Below are 20,232 nucleotides of genomic sequence, written 5' to 3'. Positions count from 1 at the left end.
AGCTGCGTCTCTTGGAAGAGGCGCAGCGCCTGCTGCGTCTATTCCCCAAAGTGTTTCTTCTGCGTAAAAACGCGATAATCAAAGGTTTTGCAAATCATTTGTTCGAAACATAAATTTCACATTTCTCTCTCAAATCTTCACCATTTCCATCAAGGTTTGATCCAAAAGCTTGCATTAATCATGACTAATCGAGGTATGTGTCTCATTCTTGCATTAATCGTCTATATTTGTCGAATTTTGGATCGAAAAAATTAGGGTTTATGACCCAATTGATCGAAAATTTGGGGCTTTTTCCCCAAATGCATTTGCCTCGTCAAATTGACATTAGAAATGGATAATAGGTAATATAAGGAACATAACCATGTATTTGTCTCGAATTTTCGTCGAGTTTTGAGCCTTTGAGTGAAATTTGAGACGGTTTCACAGCTAAACCGTAAATCGCTTCGAAAATAGCCTTAGGATTGCCTATTTGCGATGAAACTTGATATTTGGGATCCTTGAATGATGGGTAAACTTTCTATCATCTCGGAATTTTGGTTTGTGACAGCTTTTTCAGGACACTTTTTTTTTTTTTGGATGAAATGTAAGCTTTCCATTAAAAACAAGTAACACAACTGTTACAACCAATCCTTTTTAGGTACATACACATTTTCAGGTCCCCTAAGAGGACTTTATACAATCAAACTTCTACTTCTTAACCATACATTATCACTGTTAGCAGTTTTTTGGCTAAGGAGTACATCAATCCTAGTTTTCATTTCCTTCAGGATCAAATCTCGCAAGAATTCAGGTCTCTGTAAGACACCATCCACACGAGCCTTGTTCCTTTGTAACCAAATGTGATAAAAAGTAGCAGATATTGCACTTAAAATCACACCCTTCAGCACCTGAGAAAACTGGCCATCAGTAATCCTTTGGAGAGGATTAGAAATTGGCAGAGCAATCCTCAGGACTTTAGAGACTTCATCAAGCAACCTTCTAGAATACTCACAATTTTGAAATAGGTGAGTATGACTTTCCCCTCCTTTACCACACAGCAGGCAGTCATCATCAGGGACAATGCCAAGGGAAAACAACTTATCCTTGAGCATAAGAGCTTCCCTAGCAATGAGCCAACCAATAAATTGATGCTTGGGGAGACTCCAAGAATTCCATATCTGTTTATGCCAAGGCACATTCTGAAATTTGTGCCTGATAAGATCATAGCCACTACTCAAAGTGTAACCTCTAACATCCAGTAACCATTGCCCATTCTGGTAACCAGTATCCAATTTATCCTTGACCTTACAAACAGACTTCCACCCCCAGCTAAGATCACCACTAGGTTTGTAGTCTTTCCAGTCTTGGCCCTTTAAGTAAACCTGGTTTACCCATTTCACCCACAATCTATCAGGATTATAATAAACCCACCAGACCAGCTTGCCTATTGCAGCAATGTTCCAGGCAAAGCTATCCCTTATGCCTAAACCTCCTTCAGATTTTGGGCAGCATACTTTCTCCCACCCTATTTCAGGACACTTTTCTAGGGCATAATCGCTGTTATAATGAAATGCTGCCGAAATTTTGGCTCGAACCCGGAACTAGGCTTCACATTAGGCTTGACTTGACCCTAGTTAACACATGAGTGATCGGTTTGGCGAGAATGTGGCCAAGGATGGCGAAAAAAGAGCGATTTCAGGGCTTCCGAAGGCTCGAAAATCCCTTAACCAAGGCTTGTCGTCACGTGACGCGGCTTAAATTTGCTTTAATGTTGCAGGTGATGAGGCTTCTACTTCTGGGAGAGCTCCCATGGAGATAGATGTTGCCACTGTCGAGGAGGCTTTGGAGCAGGCCTTCACCACTGCGGTGATGGCTGCTGGGGACGAGGTCCATGAGGAGGAGGCTGTCGAGGAGGAGGAGGCTCCGAGATGGGCCAACGTTGGGCGAGGAGGTCGTCAGCTGAGAGGAGCTCCTGCGTGGGCCGAGACTTGGGAGAACAGCACCGTAGGGCTGAGAGAGTCACCTGTCTTACAGGACGGTGAAGAGCTTGGTAAATAAGAATTCACTACTCCTTACTCATCTTCTTTCATTCATTTGTTCAAATCTCTTTCGATTTTCATTCAAAACTAAAGATAGCTTTTGTTTCAAATCACAATAGGAGGCCGGGAACATCATGTCGTTCTCGGGCTACACGACAGCGATGGAGCACTACGAGCGGCTGTCGGCAGAGGAGCGGGCCATGATCGAGCGTGGAGCGTTCGGTCCTTTGATGCAGGTCTGGAGGGATATCGCGAAGAGGAAGCTGCGGGCTAACCTTAGCCTGGTCCGCGCTTTCTTGGACCGATTCTGGGATACGACTTCCACGTTTCACATGCCTTTTGGTGAGGTGGGAGTCACTCTGGAGGACTACGGTATGATTTCTGGTCTGCCGTGTGGGACTGAGGAGGTGGAGTGGTCGGAGACTGCCATGAGGGTGGACTCGGCCGAGGCGAGGAGGTTGATCGGCTGGAACTTACCGCCGAAGGCTGTCACAGTGCCGGGTTTGATACCCAGCTCCTACGTTCGAGACTACTTTGCGGGAAAGATCCCGGCGCTGGTGACACCGACGGAGGGAGGACGGCCCCTCCTCCCTCGTCTTTGCCGAGCGAGAGAGCTCGTTGTGGCTCGGTGGTTTCTCGTCTTCGATTTACCTCGGAGACAAGGGCGAGAGGTCACGACGAAGCTTCTTCCCTTCCTTTCGACCCGAGTTCCCTAGGGCGTTGGGACCGGGTCATCACTGGTTTTGCGGTCCTCATCCGTTTCAAGAGGGCCATGGTTCGTCCGGAGTTGATGGAGAAGGGGACTTCTCCCGGTCTTTGTCGGACCGGACTACTCGCCGGAGGTATGAACCTTCTTTCAGACCGAAATCAATTCCTTTCCTTATCAAATTACGAAAGATCGTCATTGACTATCTTGCTTTACAGGCGTGGGTGTACTCCTACTTCCCGAGCCTCACGCCCAAGAGGACGGAGCCGCTGGAGAAGGCCTATCCCGTGGTGAGGGATTGGGTGATGTGCAGGACGAAGAGCAAGCGTTCTTCTCACGATGTCTACCGGCGGGACGTGAACGCTCTTCAGCTAGACAGCGTAAGTATCTTACTTATATTCATTTGCTTCTATATCGTCTTTTAATTGATCATAGGAATGATCCTTGTTTATCTTGTCGCAGTGGGTACCCAGACCTTGGGCGGAGTACGCTGGAGCGCCTCCTTTTGTGGCTGAGGTCCTTCGACCCAGGAGCTCGAGCCGACTGCTGTTGAGGACGTCGATGGGTCCTGTGTGGTACTTGGGCGAGCGCTTGGCTCGTCAGTGCTCGCGGGACGTGTTGACGGTTCCCGTCGATCCTCCCAGGACGATGTTTAGGGAGCCTTCTGAGGCAGAGAGGGAGGCGGACTTGGCTGGTGCTAGTGGCGACGCCCTCCTTCTTCCTGGCGAGGACTACTCGGCGTTCCTCTATGGGAGGTTGGCGTACTGGCCGGTAGTGGTGAGCATTTTTTACTCTTCCTTTTTACTTGATTTCCTTTTGAGAACTATGATGAAAGATCATCGGTTAATGAGAAATATTTGACTATGTAGGAGGTTGAGGCGGCGGGCATCGAGCCCCTAGAGTACCCCGAGACCCTCGAGTACACTGACGCGACCGGGAGGACGACGCTCTCCGAGCTGCGTGACTTTGACGTGGCTGTTAAAGATGCTGGCCTGGACGATTGGCAGCATCTGATTCGGAGGGTAAATACTCTAACTTTGCATAACTTTTGTGTAAGAACACATTTGACTGAGTTTGTTCGATTATTGAGAGCTTTTTTTTTTTTTTGAAAATGCAGGTTGCGCCGTCTCGGTTCGTGGCGTTGTGGAGGGTGGCCAACCGGCTGCGAGCTACTGCCGTCGAGGCGCTTGTCGGCGGTCGAGGCCGTCAGGTATGAACCTTGTGCCTATTTCATTTTTGAATTTTTGATTTTCCAACTTTTCTTGTAATCGATTGACACGAGCCATTTGTTGTTGTTTACAGGGTGACGGCGAGCTGGAGCGAGAGTTGACCCAGTCTCGGGAGGAGACAGCTCGCTTGCTAAGGGAGCTCGAGGTTCGGGACGCCGAGATTGCCGTTCTTGCGGCAAGGGTTGCAGAGTTGGAGGGCGCCCAACAGTAGTTTTGTGTAGCTTTTTGTTTGTTTGTTGGCTGTATTTTGCACAGTTGTACATTTGGACCATCATTTTGAACATTCTGGACTTTGTTTGGGGCTCGAGCCCCCAGTTTGTTGTACATTTCCTTTTTGGTTGTATATAAGATGGCCTGAGTGCCTTTGCTGTTGGGTTGCGTTGCTTGTACCTGCAGGTTAGCTTTGAACAGGTTTGGTAGATGACAGTTTACGCCGTCATGCTGCCGAAATTTACATAGAAATCACGTAGAACATACATATGTATACATATATGGCCTTAATTAGCGCAAAACGAGTGACTCAAAAGAATGCAAAAATGCAAAAATGCAAAAATTTTGCCGGAAATGACCGGACGGTAGGGAGGGTTACCCCCTAAAAAAAAAGAAAAAACAGAAATCTATAAGTTAGAAATGTAGAAACGATATTAAGAAATTAAAATTAATATATACATGTTGAAATTCGGTAAATTGCGAATTATTTTCTAAAATAAATGAAATAAATGAGAAATGTAAAATTAAAATGAATTAAAACGAAAATTATTCCCTAAAATGAGAATGAAAATTATTTCCTAAAATGAGAATGAAAATGTGCAAGTGTGGTAAAATGGCGAAAATGTTGATGTCGCCTCGAAATGCGTGCCCGCAAAATTAGGAAACCTGAAACATGGTAATCTTCACGTATTTACCAAAATAATAACCCGTAGGAATAGGAAATTATTCGTCATGGAATTAGGAAAGATCCAACGCGAAAATCACGAAGTGAGGTGAGGAAGAGGCGCAGATGAGTGCGTCCCTTTGAAGAGGCGCAGGCAGTCTTTGCCTGTTCCCAAGGTGTTCTGTTCTGGCAGATTTTTGGAAACAGAAATTAGTATAAATAGAAACGTCGATGGAGCTTTTATTCACACAATTCTTCCCTCTCTTCTTCGTCTTATTACATAAATTTCTCAAAATAATCTTTTCATCATGAATACTTTGGAGATTCGTTTGAAGGAATGGACCAACGAATTTTCGAACATGGAGAAACATGATATGGGCTCTTATAATTTTGGGTCTCTGTTGAGTTTAAAGCTTATTAAGGTTGTCAAACCGTTCTTGGATGCTTGTCTTGACTATTGGGACCCGAATTACCATGTTTTTGCGTTCCCTGGAGGTGATATTTGCCCATTTCCTGAAGAAATTGCCGCTATTGGTGGGTGGGATCCCGAACACTTACCTGCCATTCCTTCTACTTCGCAAGGGTACAAGAGCAAATTTAGAGACTTGCTTGGGTTGACTAGACTTGAGGTGGACCGTCTAGTTACCTCGAAAGGCGTGAGAATGTTGGACTTCATAGATCGATTTATCAACAGGGCCGACCCCACCGTTTCTCATGTTGCTAGGCGGAGGGCATTTGGTTTTTGCTTGTTACATATGTACGTCTTCCAAGGGCATGTTGATGAAGACTTGAGAGGTGATCCCCGTCTTCTAGGCCTTGTTGAGCAAATGGACCTGCGCAGGAGCCCAGCTTAGGAGAGATTCTTTTGGGCTTGGATAATAGGAAATCCAACCGTGATCTGCCGTATTTGGGAAGTCCCGTCATTCTGCAGGTAAAAGACATCCTTTTTCTTTTTTTTTTTTTCGTTTTTTTTTTTTTTTTCTTTTTTTTTTCGTCTTTTTTTTTTTCTTCGATGTCTAATACCCGCTTTTGGTAGGTTTGGCTTATGGAACGGCTCCGATTGATCGAGCCCCCAGTTCATGTTCTTTCTTATCATGCCTGCTCAATCGCGATGAGGACTAGGTTGTATATGGTGGACTTCACTCGGGTTTGTGATTACTGGAAGAACAAACTGAAGAGCGATGACGGTCCCTTGATCAGGTGGGTCGTACCGTGGTGGCACCTCAAATCTGTCACTGGAGTGTCTTCTTTGGATCCCACTAGGTCCGTGCGCATTCCTGGATTGGAGTTTATGGTGTGCATCTTCCCGGAAAGGTGATGAGACAAGTTGGGTGAAAACAGACAATCCCGAAGCTTGATACCGTCCCGCAGATCGCTATGGCGCTTACTACGAGAGAGTCAAGAGAGTGGGCCATTAAATGGGCTCAAAGAAACATGTGGTTCTTGAATTTCTCCGCCAATGCTTTATGGGTGTCGGATTCTTATCTACGATGGAGAAAGGCTACTACTCCGGAAGAGCGCGAGAAACTGAGGAAGCGCGAGCCTGTTGAATACAAGGTGCGCGAGGTAGAGAAAGAGAAAGAGAAGCATCTGACAGAGGGAGAAGAAGAAGCCGGGTTTCAAGTTGTTCATCCTTCGAAGAAACCAAAGTCTACTCCTGTCGCGGGAATGGTGATTGGCAAGAATGGAAAGTCTAGGCCTCGAGAAAGACCGTTGATGATTAGGTCTGAAGTGGCGCAAGAGCGTCCCGCTCGAGGTCGTGACAAGAAATATGACAAGAATGACAAGGGCAAGGGGAAGATGGAGGAATAGCCCGAGTCTCTTTATTATTATTTGATTATTATCATTATTATTGTTGGAATAAAAAGGTGGGATTTTTAGAATCCTAGCCTATTCTATTTTTATTATGTAGCGTACTGTTATTATAAGAATGAATGAAATAAAAAAGGTTAAATGGTTATGAAACCGTTTGTGATTTTCTATTTATTATTCTTGTCGAATTTCAAATGCAATGCAAATGTCCTTCTATTTACATTTTGGATATAATGGGTTGAATCCTGTGAAGGATTGCCTACGTATTCACTTAAAGAAATGAAATCAAACCCTTGCGCGTAGTTCGAGTAAATGTAAAAGAATAATTGTTCTAAGCAAGAGCTTGTAATGAACTTAGAAAAGAAGCATGAGCTTTTCGCTTACTCTGAAGGTGCGAATTTAGTTTATTTGATGATACGAGGATGATAAATTTGCCAAAATGCAAGAGCATAGTGACATTAGCTTATTTCAGCTTGGCCAGGGGCCGTTTATTTAGTGCCACAAGAGCGACACGTGGGGTTACGCGAGGCGCGTTTTTGTTCCTATTCTAGGCATAGTACCGTTTTAGTTGGTCAAGGTTTGTTGGGTTTGAAAACTCATTCCCGTCTAGGTCAGTGATTCTAACCGCACCCCCTGGGAGTATGGATTTGACTAGGAAGGGTCCGGCCCAATTAGGTTTAAATTTTCCCCGTGGGTCAACAGGTAAAAGAGCTCTAACCGATTTAAGCACTAAGTCTCCCTCTTTGATGTTTCTTGGCCTAATCCTTTTGTTGAAAGCTCGTTTGACACGTGCTTGATATGTTTGGACATTATGCAAAGCGCGTAGCCTACGTTCATCCAGGAGGATGAGTTCTTCATATCTATCCTTCTTCCAATCGGCTTCCGGGATTTGACTTTCGAGTAAAATGCGCAAGGATGGTATTTCTAGCTCGACTGGTTGTACAGCTTCCATGCCGTAGGTCAAATAGAAAGGAGTAGCCCCAGTGGGCGTCCTAACAGATGTACGATATCCCCACAAAGCAAAGGGTATCTTGCTTGGCCAATCTCTATAGTTGTCAATCATTTTCTTGAGAATCGTGACAACATTCTTGTTTGCCGCCTCTACCGCGCCGTTAGTCTGTGGTCTATAGGGCGAAGAGTGGTGATGCCTAATCTTGTACTTGGCTAGCAATTGCTCAGTCTCGGCTTGGAAATGTGATCCATTATCACTAATGATCTCATGTGGGCAACCGTATCGACAGATGATGTTGTTTTGTATGAACTTTGCCACATTTTTAGCTGTAAGACTAGTGTAGGAAGCCGCTTCCACCCATTTGGTGAAATAGTCAATTGCTACTAGAATGAAACAGTGACCTCCTGTTCCGGCCGGGGTTATCTTCCCGATTATGTCAATTCCCCATGCAGAAAATGGCCAAGGAGATGTCATTGTATAGAGCAATGAAGGAGGGACATGTTGCACATTCCCGAAGATTTGGCAATTGTGGCAATGTCTTACGTATTTGATGCAATCGGATTCCATTGTGGTCCAATAATATCCCAAACGTGTGATTTTCTTTGCCATCATGGGCCCACTCATGTGAGGACCGCATTCTCCGTCGTGGACTTCTTCCATCACCTTTCGCGCCTGTGAATGATCAAGGCAACGTAAGATTACACCAAGAGGTGTTCTTTTGTATAATTCCCTTTGCATGAGAATGTATTGGGAAGCGAGTAGGCGTATAGCACGTTGTCCCCTCTTGTCCATATCCGGTGGATAGGTACCATTAAGCTTAAAATTCAGGATTGCTTGGAACCAGGGTTCCTGCGCGATTTCCTCTTCATCGGTGATTTGGTTGACATAAGCCGGCTCTGACCGTCGTTCGATACACAAAGGCATTTCCACCATGTGATCTGGCATATTAATCAATGATGCAAGTTTCGCAAGAGCGTCTGCAAATTGATTTTCTTCCCGTGGTAGGTGTAGATAGGTCACGTTATCAAAGAATTGAGCGACTTGGTCTATTCTAGCCTGATAAGGCGTGAGGCTTTCGCTTCGAATTTTCCAAGATCCTGTAACTTAGTTGATGATTAGTGATGAATCCCCATGTACGCGGAGGTTCTTAATGCCTAAGCTCACTGCCACTTGTAGTCCAATGAGACAAGCTTCGTATTCTGCAGCGTTGTTTGTCACTTCGAAGTCGAGTTTGACAGAGATTGGTGTATGCTCGCCTTCAGGAGAAATGAGCAACACTCCTATTCCAAATCCTCTCAAGTTTGATGCTCCATCAAAGTAAAGGTCCCAGGAATCTACATCAGTTTGGAGTATATCCTCGTCTGGAAATGACCAAGTGTCTATCGTTTGTGCGACATTGATGGGATTTTCTGCGAAGAACTCGGCGACGGCGCGCCCTTTTATAACTTTCAGAGGCACGTATTTTAGGTCGAATTCTGAGAGCATCAGGGTCCATCTTGCCAGGCGTCCGTTGAGGACGGGTTTCTCGAAGAGGTATTTGACTGGATCCATTTTGGAGTATATTTTAACGGAGTCGCTAAGCATGTAGTGGCGTAGCTTCTTCGTTGCCCACACAAGAGCGAGGCATGTCTTTTCGAGCTGTGAATATTTGCACTCGTACTCCAAGAACTTCTTACTAAGGTAGTAGATAGCTCTTTCTTCACTTCCTACAGTTCGAGCTAGCATGGCACCCATGGCGGTTTCGGTTACTGTGAGATATAAACCAAGAGGTTGATCTCGTTGAGGTGGCATGAGCACTGGCGGTTTGGCCAATATCTCCTTGATTCGGTCGAACGCTTTTTGACAATCATCATCCCACATGGTGTGGTCCGTTTTCTTGAGCTTCTTGAAGATAGGCTCGCAAATCATTGTAAGTTTCGATATGAATCGACTTATATACTGCACTTTTCCCAGGAATCCCCTGACTTCTTTTTCTGTTTGAGGTTGTGGCATTTCGATCAGAGCTTTGATTTTGGAATGATCTACTTCTATACCTCTTTGACTAACGACGTACCCCAGGAGTTTGCCAGATGTTACCCCGAATGTGCACTTTTGAGGATTGAGCCTCATGTTGTACTTTCGTAGCCTCGCGAAGAACTTGCGAAGGTTCGCAATATGCCCTTCTCTTTCCTTGGATTTGACAATCATGTCATCTACGTATACCTCAACTTATTTGTGCATCATGTCATGTAAGAGTGTAGTTGCAGTGCGTTGATATGTAGCTCCGACATTGATCAATCCAAACGGCATGACCGTATATCAATAGGTTCCCCATTGAGTGACAAAGGCGGTCTTATGCATATCTTCCATGGCCATTTTGATTTGATTATAACCCGCATACCCATCCATGAAGGATAGTAATGCGTGGTCTGCGGTATTGTCCACCAAGATGTCGATATGAGGTAGAGGGAAGTCATCTTTTGGACTTGCTTTGTTCAAGTCCCTAAAATCAACACAAACACAGATTCTCCCATCCTTTTTGGGTACGGGTACTATGTTGGCTACCCAGTCAGAATACTCGGAAACTTTGATGAACCCGGCTTTGAATTGCTTGTCAACTTCTTCCTTAATCTTTAGAGCCCATTCTGTCCTCATTCGTCGAAGCTTCTGTTTCACAGGTTTGAAACCTGGCTTAATCGGGATCCTATGTTCGGCGATATCCCTATCGATCCCTGGCATGTCTTTGTAGGACCAAGCGAAAACGTCTTTGAATTCATTTAGGAGGTCTATGAAATCGGCCCTTTCGGGAGAGCTCAAGGTAGTCCCTATCCTAAGTTCTTGGGGTTCTAGTTCGGTTCCTACGTTGATGGGTTCGGTGTCCTCTATTACTGGTCCCCCTTCCCCTTCCTGCAGTATTTCTTTGGCTACGTAGGGAGGTATTTCGATCGAGTCTGGGTCTTGGTCATCCTCAGTATCATCGTAAACAGAATTGCACTCAAGATAACACAAAGAGTAAGCAGAACCTGATTTATTCATATTAAAATTTGAGTAAAGTTGAAACAAAGAAGCCAACTGATCCATGGTCAGTGGCGGCAAAGGGACAGTGGTTGGGGCATTTCCCGAACTACTGTGACTACTCGAGGCTAAGCTAGGAGAGACAAAGGGAGTGGGGATGACGACAGGAGTAGACTCTCTAATGACTTCTCTAGACTCCGACTCTGACTCCGACTCCGACTCGAACTCATCGTCTTCTGGTTCTCCTTTGAACATCTCTCCTTCTCCAGTGGTGAGCTTGAAGAGTCTTCCTTGCTTGTTGGTCCACTTGATTGATTTTCTCCATCCTTTCTGTTGACTTATGTTAGTTTCTGTACCCAGTGTGGTAATGATCTCATCTATGATGCTTTCGGCGCTCTTGATTAAGGGAAGGTCTTGGAGGTAGACATCTTCCTCGCTATCCGTCCATATCCCATTAATGACCTCTTCTTTCGGGGAGATAAGATGCGAGCAATCTAAGGTAGATTCGTCACTTGTAATCACTAGAACTCAAAGAGGATTCTGAGTGTTGTTGGGTTTACCTCCCGGCGGTATTGGCAATCGACCATCTTCAATCATGTCTTGAAGCACGTTTTTTAACTTGTAGCATTTTTCTGTGTCGTGCCCCTTGCCTCTATGGTATTCACAGTACGAGTTCTCGTCCCAGAATTTGGATTTCCTTTCGGGTTCGGGAGTAGGTCCAATGGGTTGGAGTTTGCCTTGCTTCATTAACCTTTTTAGAGCGTTGGAGTAAGTGTCCCAAAGATTTGTTAATTTCCTTGGTGGGGTACTTTTCTTGGATGGCTCGAGAAGGTTAACTTCATCGGTCTTGCTAGTGGAGCCGTATGAACGACTTGTTGAGCCTTGGTATCCTTGACTACCGTTTTGGATAAGAGCCCTTTACGGATGTCATCTTCAATCCTTGTCCCTAGTACGGTTAAGTCCTTGAAACTTTTGATGTTTTGATATCTCAAATGGTTGGCATAGATGGGTTTGAGATTATCCACGAACTTCTCCACAAGGGTAGCCTCATCCGGGCGTTCAACTAGTTGGGTACTAGTTTTCATCCACCTACTTAGGAAGTCGGTGAATCCTTCTTTGTCATTTTGGGTAAGAACCTCTAGAGTGCGCATGTTAACTTGGATCTCGGCATTATCCGCATATTGTTTAGAAAACTCGATTGCGGCATCTTCCCAAGTAGCGACCTTCTTATGATCTAAGGAGTAGATCCATTGTTTCGGGATGGTGTCAAGAGATGAAGGAAAGATCCTTAAGAACATCTCGGGTTTGATGCCTTTGATAGACATGTAATCCTTGAAGGCACGGATGTGGTACAAAGGGTTCTCGTGCCCCTTGAATTTATGGATATCCGTCATATTGAAGTTAGTTGGCAATTTAGAATTGACGGCCTCATACTTGCGATTGTTCTCCCTATAAATGTCATCCCCCTTAAGGTACATCAATTGCTCCTCTAAGTATTGGAGTCTTTTCTCAGCTACAGTCATCCCCATGAGAGGATTTTCATCCTTGGATTCATCATCAGAGTTACCTAATACTTCACTTTCATGAGGAGGCAACCTTCCCTCTACGGCATAGATACGGCCTTCGATGAGCTCAAGGCGGTCATAGACTTGGTCTTGGGTGACTTGCATTTGGGCTAGCGCGGCTAGGATTCGATCATTACCATCTTGAAGTTGGTTGAGGTTTGTCTCGTTGGATTCGGGCATCTTGAAAACTGGATAAGAGATTGCCGACGAATCAAAACACGATCGACCATTCTACCACACTTGCTAAGAGAAGAAATGTTTTGACTCGTGAAGTGGGTGTGTGCCACTTGTGTTGAGTGAGCTTTGAAGAAAGACAAGGTTTTTGAAAATGTGTGTCCTAGTCAACTATAGTGTAGTTGTAGGAGTGGACTCAAAGTGAGGTTTTGAAATGGGCTTGTGGCCCGAATTTTGACAAGACAAACGGACAGAGTTTTGACCGGATTTTGCGCTAATCAAATGGCCTATTTCGAAATTTTGATTAAGAAAAGGGTTTTGATTTTTGAAAAATCGTCATGGTTTTGTTTAGAAATGGTGATCACGTAAGGTACAAACATTTATACAAGCATTATAACGGGATGCTGAGTGCATTTAAAAGGGTTTTGGTTTAAAGGGTGGGTTGCCATACCGAACCATCAAACCCGAAGTCTGTGGAGAGGCTCGTACCAAACAAGAGTAAGGCCGATTCCTAGTCCATTTCCTCAAGTAGTGAAGGCCCTTGATACAAACAAGAGTAAGCATCATGGTATGGATGACGTCAATCGCTATCCATCCTTAGGCCCAAATAAGAATTAGGACCGTTTAGACGGGACGATTGGTCGAATGGGTTGGGTTGGGCCTAGGAAGGCCGAATAAAACGGTCTAGGAAGACCGAGTTATGAAAACCGACAATTGTCTTGTACAAATTATTCCCTAACCTTGTTCAAGTTTCACCCTTGCTACACGTAAGTGTATTATCCCCAGCGGAGTCGCCAAACTGTGGACAGCGAGGGCCCACGGGGGCGCTTGGGAGGAAAGAGAAACAAGCGTTTGCATTTTTGGATGGAGTCGCCACCAATTTTTATGGGAAATTGGAACCGTTCGAATACCTCGTGTCATGTCAAGACACAAATTAAAGACATGAACACTAAGCAATCGTTACCCTTAGCATTCTATGTCTAGAATGACTCTCGTGGATGCCAATGAACACGGGTGTTCACAGATATCTGGAGTAAGGGGTGAGGGTACGTATTAGGAAGCTCTTTTGATCGAACACCTAATCCCGCCCGCCTCGATAGCGGCCTCTACTAATGATTAGGGACATTGTTTATACTTGATATATCGTCGGTTATATGCATGCAATGCAACAAACAAGTTTTAATCCTAACATGTGAAGATTAGGCTAAGTCGGTGAACAATTAGTTAGCATACAATTAATGTCGAAGTTGGAATTTAAGGTTCAATTACATGTGAAAACATACAAACAATAAAAGAAATACAATAATTATAAATTACAATAATGAAAATTACAATAATTACATTGGGATAGGCGATTTATGTCGAAAATACCTTTAAAACGGATAATTTAAGAAAAAGAATAAAAGAATAAAATTAACGAACAAATCAGAAGGTGATAATATGGATAATAATCAATTAATACGTAGTTAGTAAACTAGGTCAAGGCAAAAATGGAGTTCAGGGACAGAACTCGGCCAGAAACAAAAGTAGAGAGTCAAATCCTTTGGAAGAGGCACACAGACGCTGCGTCATTCTCGACTGAATCATTCAGGCTGTGGCGGAATTGCGTGTTGTTAATACTCGTTGGTGAATTTATCGATTGATTAAATTATTTACTCGGATGAAAGTGATCAATAGGTTATTTACATATGATACGATGGGTCATAAAACAATAAAACATGGATGAGACGGAATTAAACGAATTATATACATGAATGAACGATTAATTAGTGACATGGGTGAATGAAATAAACTAAACATGATGAATTAATGACAAATTAACAACGAATATATGAATAACAGGTGAAAATATGTATGAAAGGTCGAATTCCAGAAACTCAATATTGAACGAATTGAATCTCTACAACCCGGATTTGAGTTTAATGACGAAAACCCGCAAATATGAATTACTTGGGATTTAAGTCGGATTTAAATGAAAAAATAAACATGTCAAAGATGATGATTAATGATGTACATGTGAAATTAACGTGATATTGTATCAAAGAATTAACAAACAAACGAAACAAATAAAAGAATTTGACGGATTACAGAGGACGAACGAAGAAGAAAGGAAGCAGAAACTGCGGCAGCCTCACGAAGAGGCGCAGTAGGCACTGCGCTCCTTCGAAGAGGTGCAGCAGTTGCTGCGTCCTTTCTCGACGGTTATCTACTGGAAATCCGTAAAAAGAGGTTTTAAAGCATGGTTTTAGAAATCGGTTTTAGGAGGTATTTTCGACATAAACCTTACAATTGATGATTACAATAAGATAAAATACAATAAATAAAAGAGAGATTATACACCCTCAGACTTACATGTTGACGAAACGAGAAGGACTAAGATATCGATTAGTGACGCTCGACGCGAATGTAAAGAAAGTGCCCTCGTAAGAGGAAAACGATTAATTTAATTAAGTTGATTGATTGTGGAGTTGGTCAAATTGGTCGGTCATGCAAACGAGGCTGGTACTCAGAAGGATCCGAGCTTACGTGGTCGAATGTTCAAGAACGTAGACGCCAAAAAGTAAGAACAAAGGTCTAGAATGCAAAGGGAGAAGAGAAGGGCGGACACTCGCGTGAGAAATATGAGGAGCGAAGGCTCCTATTTATACTAATCACGTGAAGGAATTAGGATTTCAGAGACTCTTTGGAAGTGAATCTCGGAAAGATATGAAAAAAGATACGAGAAACACGCAGAAAAGGACCTGGGAAGAGGCGCAGCAGCCACTGCATCTTTTGGAAGAGGCGCAGCACCTGCTGCGTCTATTCCCAAGTGGTTTCCTCCTGCAGAAGCAAGATTTCCGTGTTTAAGTTATGGTAGGACGGAAATAATTTGGTTTTCCTTAATATCTTATGTGAATATTACGGGAAATTGTTTACCAAAGGATGAAAATTATGAAATATGGAATAGAAATATCCGGAACATTCCAGAACATTCTGACTCGGGATTTAACGGTTATCAGAAAATGAAGACGGTTTTAGGCCCGGACTCCAAATGTACTCTAATTACTGTCAAAACGACCGTATCGGCACGTAGATGACAACTAAGAGGTAGACATTAATGTTTGAGCAATCACTTGACGATAATCTTACGAATTGTCACAAATCGTTCCACGTAGCGAACATGCGGCCCAATCATCACCGGGTGGTTTGCGGGAGGTGCAGAAATGAGGTATCTACACCTTTTCACTATAAGCTTCTAGTTTGTTGTCTTCCGTAGTTCAAGTGAAGTGAATGATTCACATTTTTTAACTATATTTAAGAGTTAGCTTTAACTTCAACTTAACATAACAATCTTGAATTGTACTAAATTTTATAGAAGTGTTTCAAAACAAGCAAGATTTATTATCAAGAGTGTGGCATAAATAGAATGAACCACTTCACACCAAAAGACCAAAAAACACCCTAGAGAGGGCATAGTGAACCCTTTTTAGGGAGCGACTATAGAACTAAGGAATGCACATATATTGCTTTTTCATGCATGTACAGGGTTGTTTAATGCACATATAATGCCTTTTCATGCATATACAAGGTTGTTTAATTTTAGATGACAAGTATCCTAAATTTAGGACACGAAAGGGTTTAAGGTTGGATTATGCGGATCGGTCCGCCAAATCCAACCCTAAACCTTTTTCCTTATAATAGTTCGAACTGTCGCAAGACCAGAAGACACCCTAAAGGAGAAAAGTGAACCCTTTTTAGGGGGACGGAAATAAAACTAGGGAATGCACATATATTGCTTTTTCATGCATGTAGAAGGTTGTTTAATGCACATATATTGTCTTTTCATGCATGTACAAGGTTGTTTAATTTTAGAGGAAGGGTATCCTAAATTTTTCCAGTTTATAATATCTTTGATAAAGTCATTGTCGTTTCTACATTGCGCAAATATTGCTTTTTCATGCATGTAGAAGGTTGTTTAATGCACATATATTGCTTTTTCATGCATGTACAAGGTTGTTTAATTTTAGAGGAAAGGTATCTTAAAATTTTTAAGTTTATAATATCTTTGATATAGTCATTAACGTTTCTACATTGCGCAAATATTGCTTTTTCATGCATATAGAAGGTTTTTTAATGCACATATATCGCTTTTTCATGCATGTACAAGGTTGTTTAATTTTAGAGGAAAGGTGTCCTAAAAAATTTTGGTTTAAAATATCTTTGACATAATAATTACCGTTTCTACATTGCGTAAAATTTACATTTTACTTATTTCGAGAGCCAATTAGCTCAAATGGTAGAGCGTTGTGTAATGCACAAGATGTGGGTTCGACTCCCATATTGGCTATGAAATCCTAGCGTTTGTTTTACATTTAGATTGCTAAAGACCGGACCTTGTAAATTGTAATCTTATTTCAAGTAAGGCATGCATGTATGGTTATAATTTCTACCTATACGCTTGCCTTTGAAATTCTGATCACTATAAACGTATTACACTGCCTAGGTGTTCTTAATCACGCGCGAGTCTAAATATGGCCTGCTCGACTTCGCCAAAGCATAATTATAACCCGCTTAATCTTACTGTATTGTCAATCATTATATTTTTTATTTAATAGGCTATATGGGATTCGAACCCATACCTTTGTGCAAAACTGCACATCGCTCTACCATTAAACTAATAGCCTTTAAAATACGATAAACAAATATGAATTGGGGGACATATTTAAACAATGAAAAAATAAAATAAATCCTAGAACCCCACTCAACCAAGCAAACAAATAAAACAACAAAACACTCTGGTCATCTGCAACTGCATTGTCATGTACCTTCTTAATACTCTTAAATGTTCTTCTAAAAGTAAGACGAAGCACAGTAGGCTAGATATGAATGTTGCTCCGAGCAATAACGCTTAAATATACACAGAAGACACAAAGAATTTGTATACTTCTAATTAATCTTAAAGAGAACATAAATACTCAATGGCTTGTTAAAAGCACAGACGGGTTATGTTTTAATAACCATAATAAAAATTCTGTCACAAATTGTATATGTTACTTCACAATATAAGAAGCGCACAACGTATAACGAGTCATTTAAACTGAAAAAGCATTGCTAAAGAATCAAGCAGTATTAGCCCACCGAAGAGTTTAATGGTAAATAACTTGTCCTTAAGTTTGAACATGGATTCTCGTCTCACAAATAGAATAGTTATGGGTATAAGTGTTTAACAGTTACACAGTCAGTAAGCACAGTCTTAGGAGCTGAAAGCTGCTATGTTACTAATTTCATGTAATGCACTTGACTCTTTACTGTCAAAAGACACAAACATATAAGATCATCAAAGGCTAAAACTAAATTTCATAAACTATGCTTGACTCACTACTCTTAGATTTCAAGAAAGGGGCGTTAGATAAATGAAAACATTGACCAGCCACTCATGTACTATGAGTAATAGTCTTGAAACTAAAAATATACTAACAGTCCTAAACGATTTGCATGTTATTCTAGTTCATATACCTCAAAATTGTTACGCTTTTACTTATTGTGAAATGTAAGCCTAGCAAACTATAAGTAGTAATAACTTGACAAAATTTAACAGTAAATACAGTTACATCATAGTCAGTCGTGTAAAGCAGGCACAATTGAATGAGAATCCATGATGCGAAAATTGAAGAAATCAAATACAAACCTTGTAACGCGACACGAAAGTAATCAACAAAAATCAATGTGTATGCCTATAAGATCCAGGTAACTGAAAAAAATTAAATGAAAATTTAGTTTCAATCACATAGCCAAGTAATCGTTTAACAAGAATCCAGTCTATTAATAATCCAACATAAAATTAGGGTTAAGATTCTTAATAAAGATATCAAAATCAGCAAAAAAACACAAGAGATTATAGTGATATATCAATGATCGAAGTAATTACAATTACAAACCAGGAATACAACCCTAATTAACTAATTTGAATCATGAAAATCATAAAAACTGAGGATTAAGAAAGAAATTAGGGAAATTAAGGAATTACCTAAATTGTAGTTTACTCGAAATCGGGACAATTGATGATGAAATCAGCGAGAAAGAAACAAAATTGAAGTTGGATGTACGAAGTAATTTGGTTAGAATTAGAGTATTGACGCTAAAAGTGAAGAAGAGTGAAGAATGGAAGCATGAGCAGATGTTACGCAAAGAGAGAGTGTGATGAAGAAAGAAAGAGAGAGTGTAAAACGTATAATGATAGAAAATTTGAGGGTGAGACGGGTTGGACCATGCTCGGCCTTTCATTTATCTAAAATCTAAGGATTGTGAGTGGTTCTCATGGTTCTCATTATCTTGTTGGTTCTCATAGGATCCCGAATCTATATAGAATTGGGATCCTATGAGAACCACCAACATAATGAGAACCGTGAGAACTCCACCTTATGATTTTTTTTTAAAATAATGACATATTTGGATTCGGCATGGAGTTTTATGGCTAGATAACATATTTCTTAGTCTAAAAAACATAAACTAGTGATAAAAATCGAGACGAGATGCATTTTATTAATTTCTATGCACCTACTACTCATTTTCATGTATCTGACAATTTTCACGCACCTAGAACTCATTTTCATGCACCTAGAACCTGTTGTTTTCATGCACCTAGTAATCATTTTCATGCATGTAACAATTTTTATGCACCTAGTATTTGTTTTCGTGCATCTATAACCGTTTTAGTATGCCTAATTGTATTTTTTTACATTAAGTTTATATTTTGTTAATAAAATCAATAAATTTTGTTTAGATATACTAAAAATGTGTTTAAATAAACTAAACTAAGGGTAAATGATTCATCAAAACTTTCGGAAGAAGATTTGATGATGATTTAGTAAGGGTTCTCACGGTTCTCATTATGTGAGTGGTTCTTATATATATATATATATATATATATATATATATATATATATATAGAGAGAGAGAGAGAGAGAGAGAGAGAGAGAGAGAGAGAGAGAGAGAGAGAGAGGGATCTCGTGAGTTTAGTTCTTACGGTGAGTTGTGAGTTTGGAAAATCTCAGCCATTGAATGAACAAAAACAAGGGCTGAGATTAGATCTCATAAGTCGTACTATGTAATAGGCATCAGACTAAAAAAAATCCCACACCTTTCATCGATCTTCACCCACACAACTAACACCACCCGCCACCACAACTACAACCAGTCGTCGTTACAGCCACCATGACGAACTCCGGCGACATCATCATACATTCCAGTGACCGACGACGTTGCCAACATCATGAGCTACCATAGGTTTTGTTTCATTGATCTGTAATCTTACGATTTTCGCTATTTTCAATCGATTTTTTTTCAGAATCTCTTACTTTTGATTCAATATTTTCTAATAAAAGAATTTATTTCAATTTGTTGATAATTTTATGATTTTTTGTAGATTGATTTTGAATATTTTAGGTGTAATGACTATTTTCGAGAGACGGAGGTCGATGAACAAGTGGCGGCTAATTCTGGTGGTCCGTTGCTTGTGGTGGTGCTGTTCTGGACCGAATTAAACTCGGCCTTTTGTACCGCATCAAAGACAGGTGATACGAATGCTTAAGGATTGAAGGATGATGGTGGCTCGTGCGGTGGTTCTCCGTGGCTTCTGGACTCAGGACCGATTTTTTGTGAAACAACGACTTTGGACTAAACACAGTTTGACTAAACAAAGTTGTTTTGCCTCTTATTTCTCCTGTTACCAACTTTGTCTCAACATGGTTTTGAAAACCAAAACATTCAGGTGGTTGGCATCTTTCACTAATACAACCCATGTGTCTTTGATTGGGAGAGTTTATTACTCTTTTTGATTGGGAGAGTTTATTACCAACTTTGTCGCCGGGGGTCTGCATTGCCACTTCCGGACCTGGGGCAACTAACTTGGTTTCTGGACACCCTTCC

General features: G+C 41.6%; 1 protein-coding gene across 1 annotated transcript; it reads right to left on the bottom strand.

Moving 5' to 3' along the window:
• Positions 1-671: 671 nt before the first annotated feature.
• Positions 672-1,622, bottom strand: LOC141588144 (uncharacterized). The gene is made up of 2 exons (XM_074409599.1): positions 1,619-1,622; positions 672-1,504 (listed from the first exon to the last, which is right to left on the bottom strand). The coding sequence occupies exons 1-2, from the start codon at positions 1,620-1,622 to the stop codon at positions 672-674; spliced, it is 837 nt and encodes a 278-aa protein (XP_074265700.1).
• Between the last annotated feature and the right edge of the window lie 18,610 nt (positions 1,623-20,232).

Source organism: Silene latifolia, chromosome 1 (assembly GCF_048544455.1).
Source record: "Silene latifolia isolate original U9 population chromosome 1, ASM4854445v1, whole genome shotgun sequence".
Lineage (NCBI taxonomy): Eukaryota > Viridiplantae > Streptophyta > Magnoliopsida > Caryophyllales > Caryophyllaceae > Silene > Silene latifolia.
The sequence above is the reverse complement of the archived record's forward strand: the minus strand, read 5'-3'. Positions and strand labels throughout refer to the sequence as shown.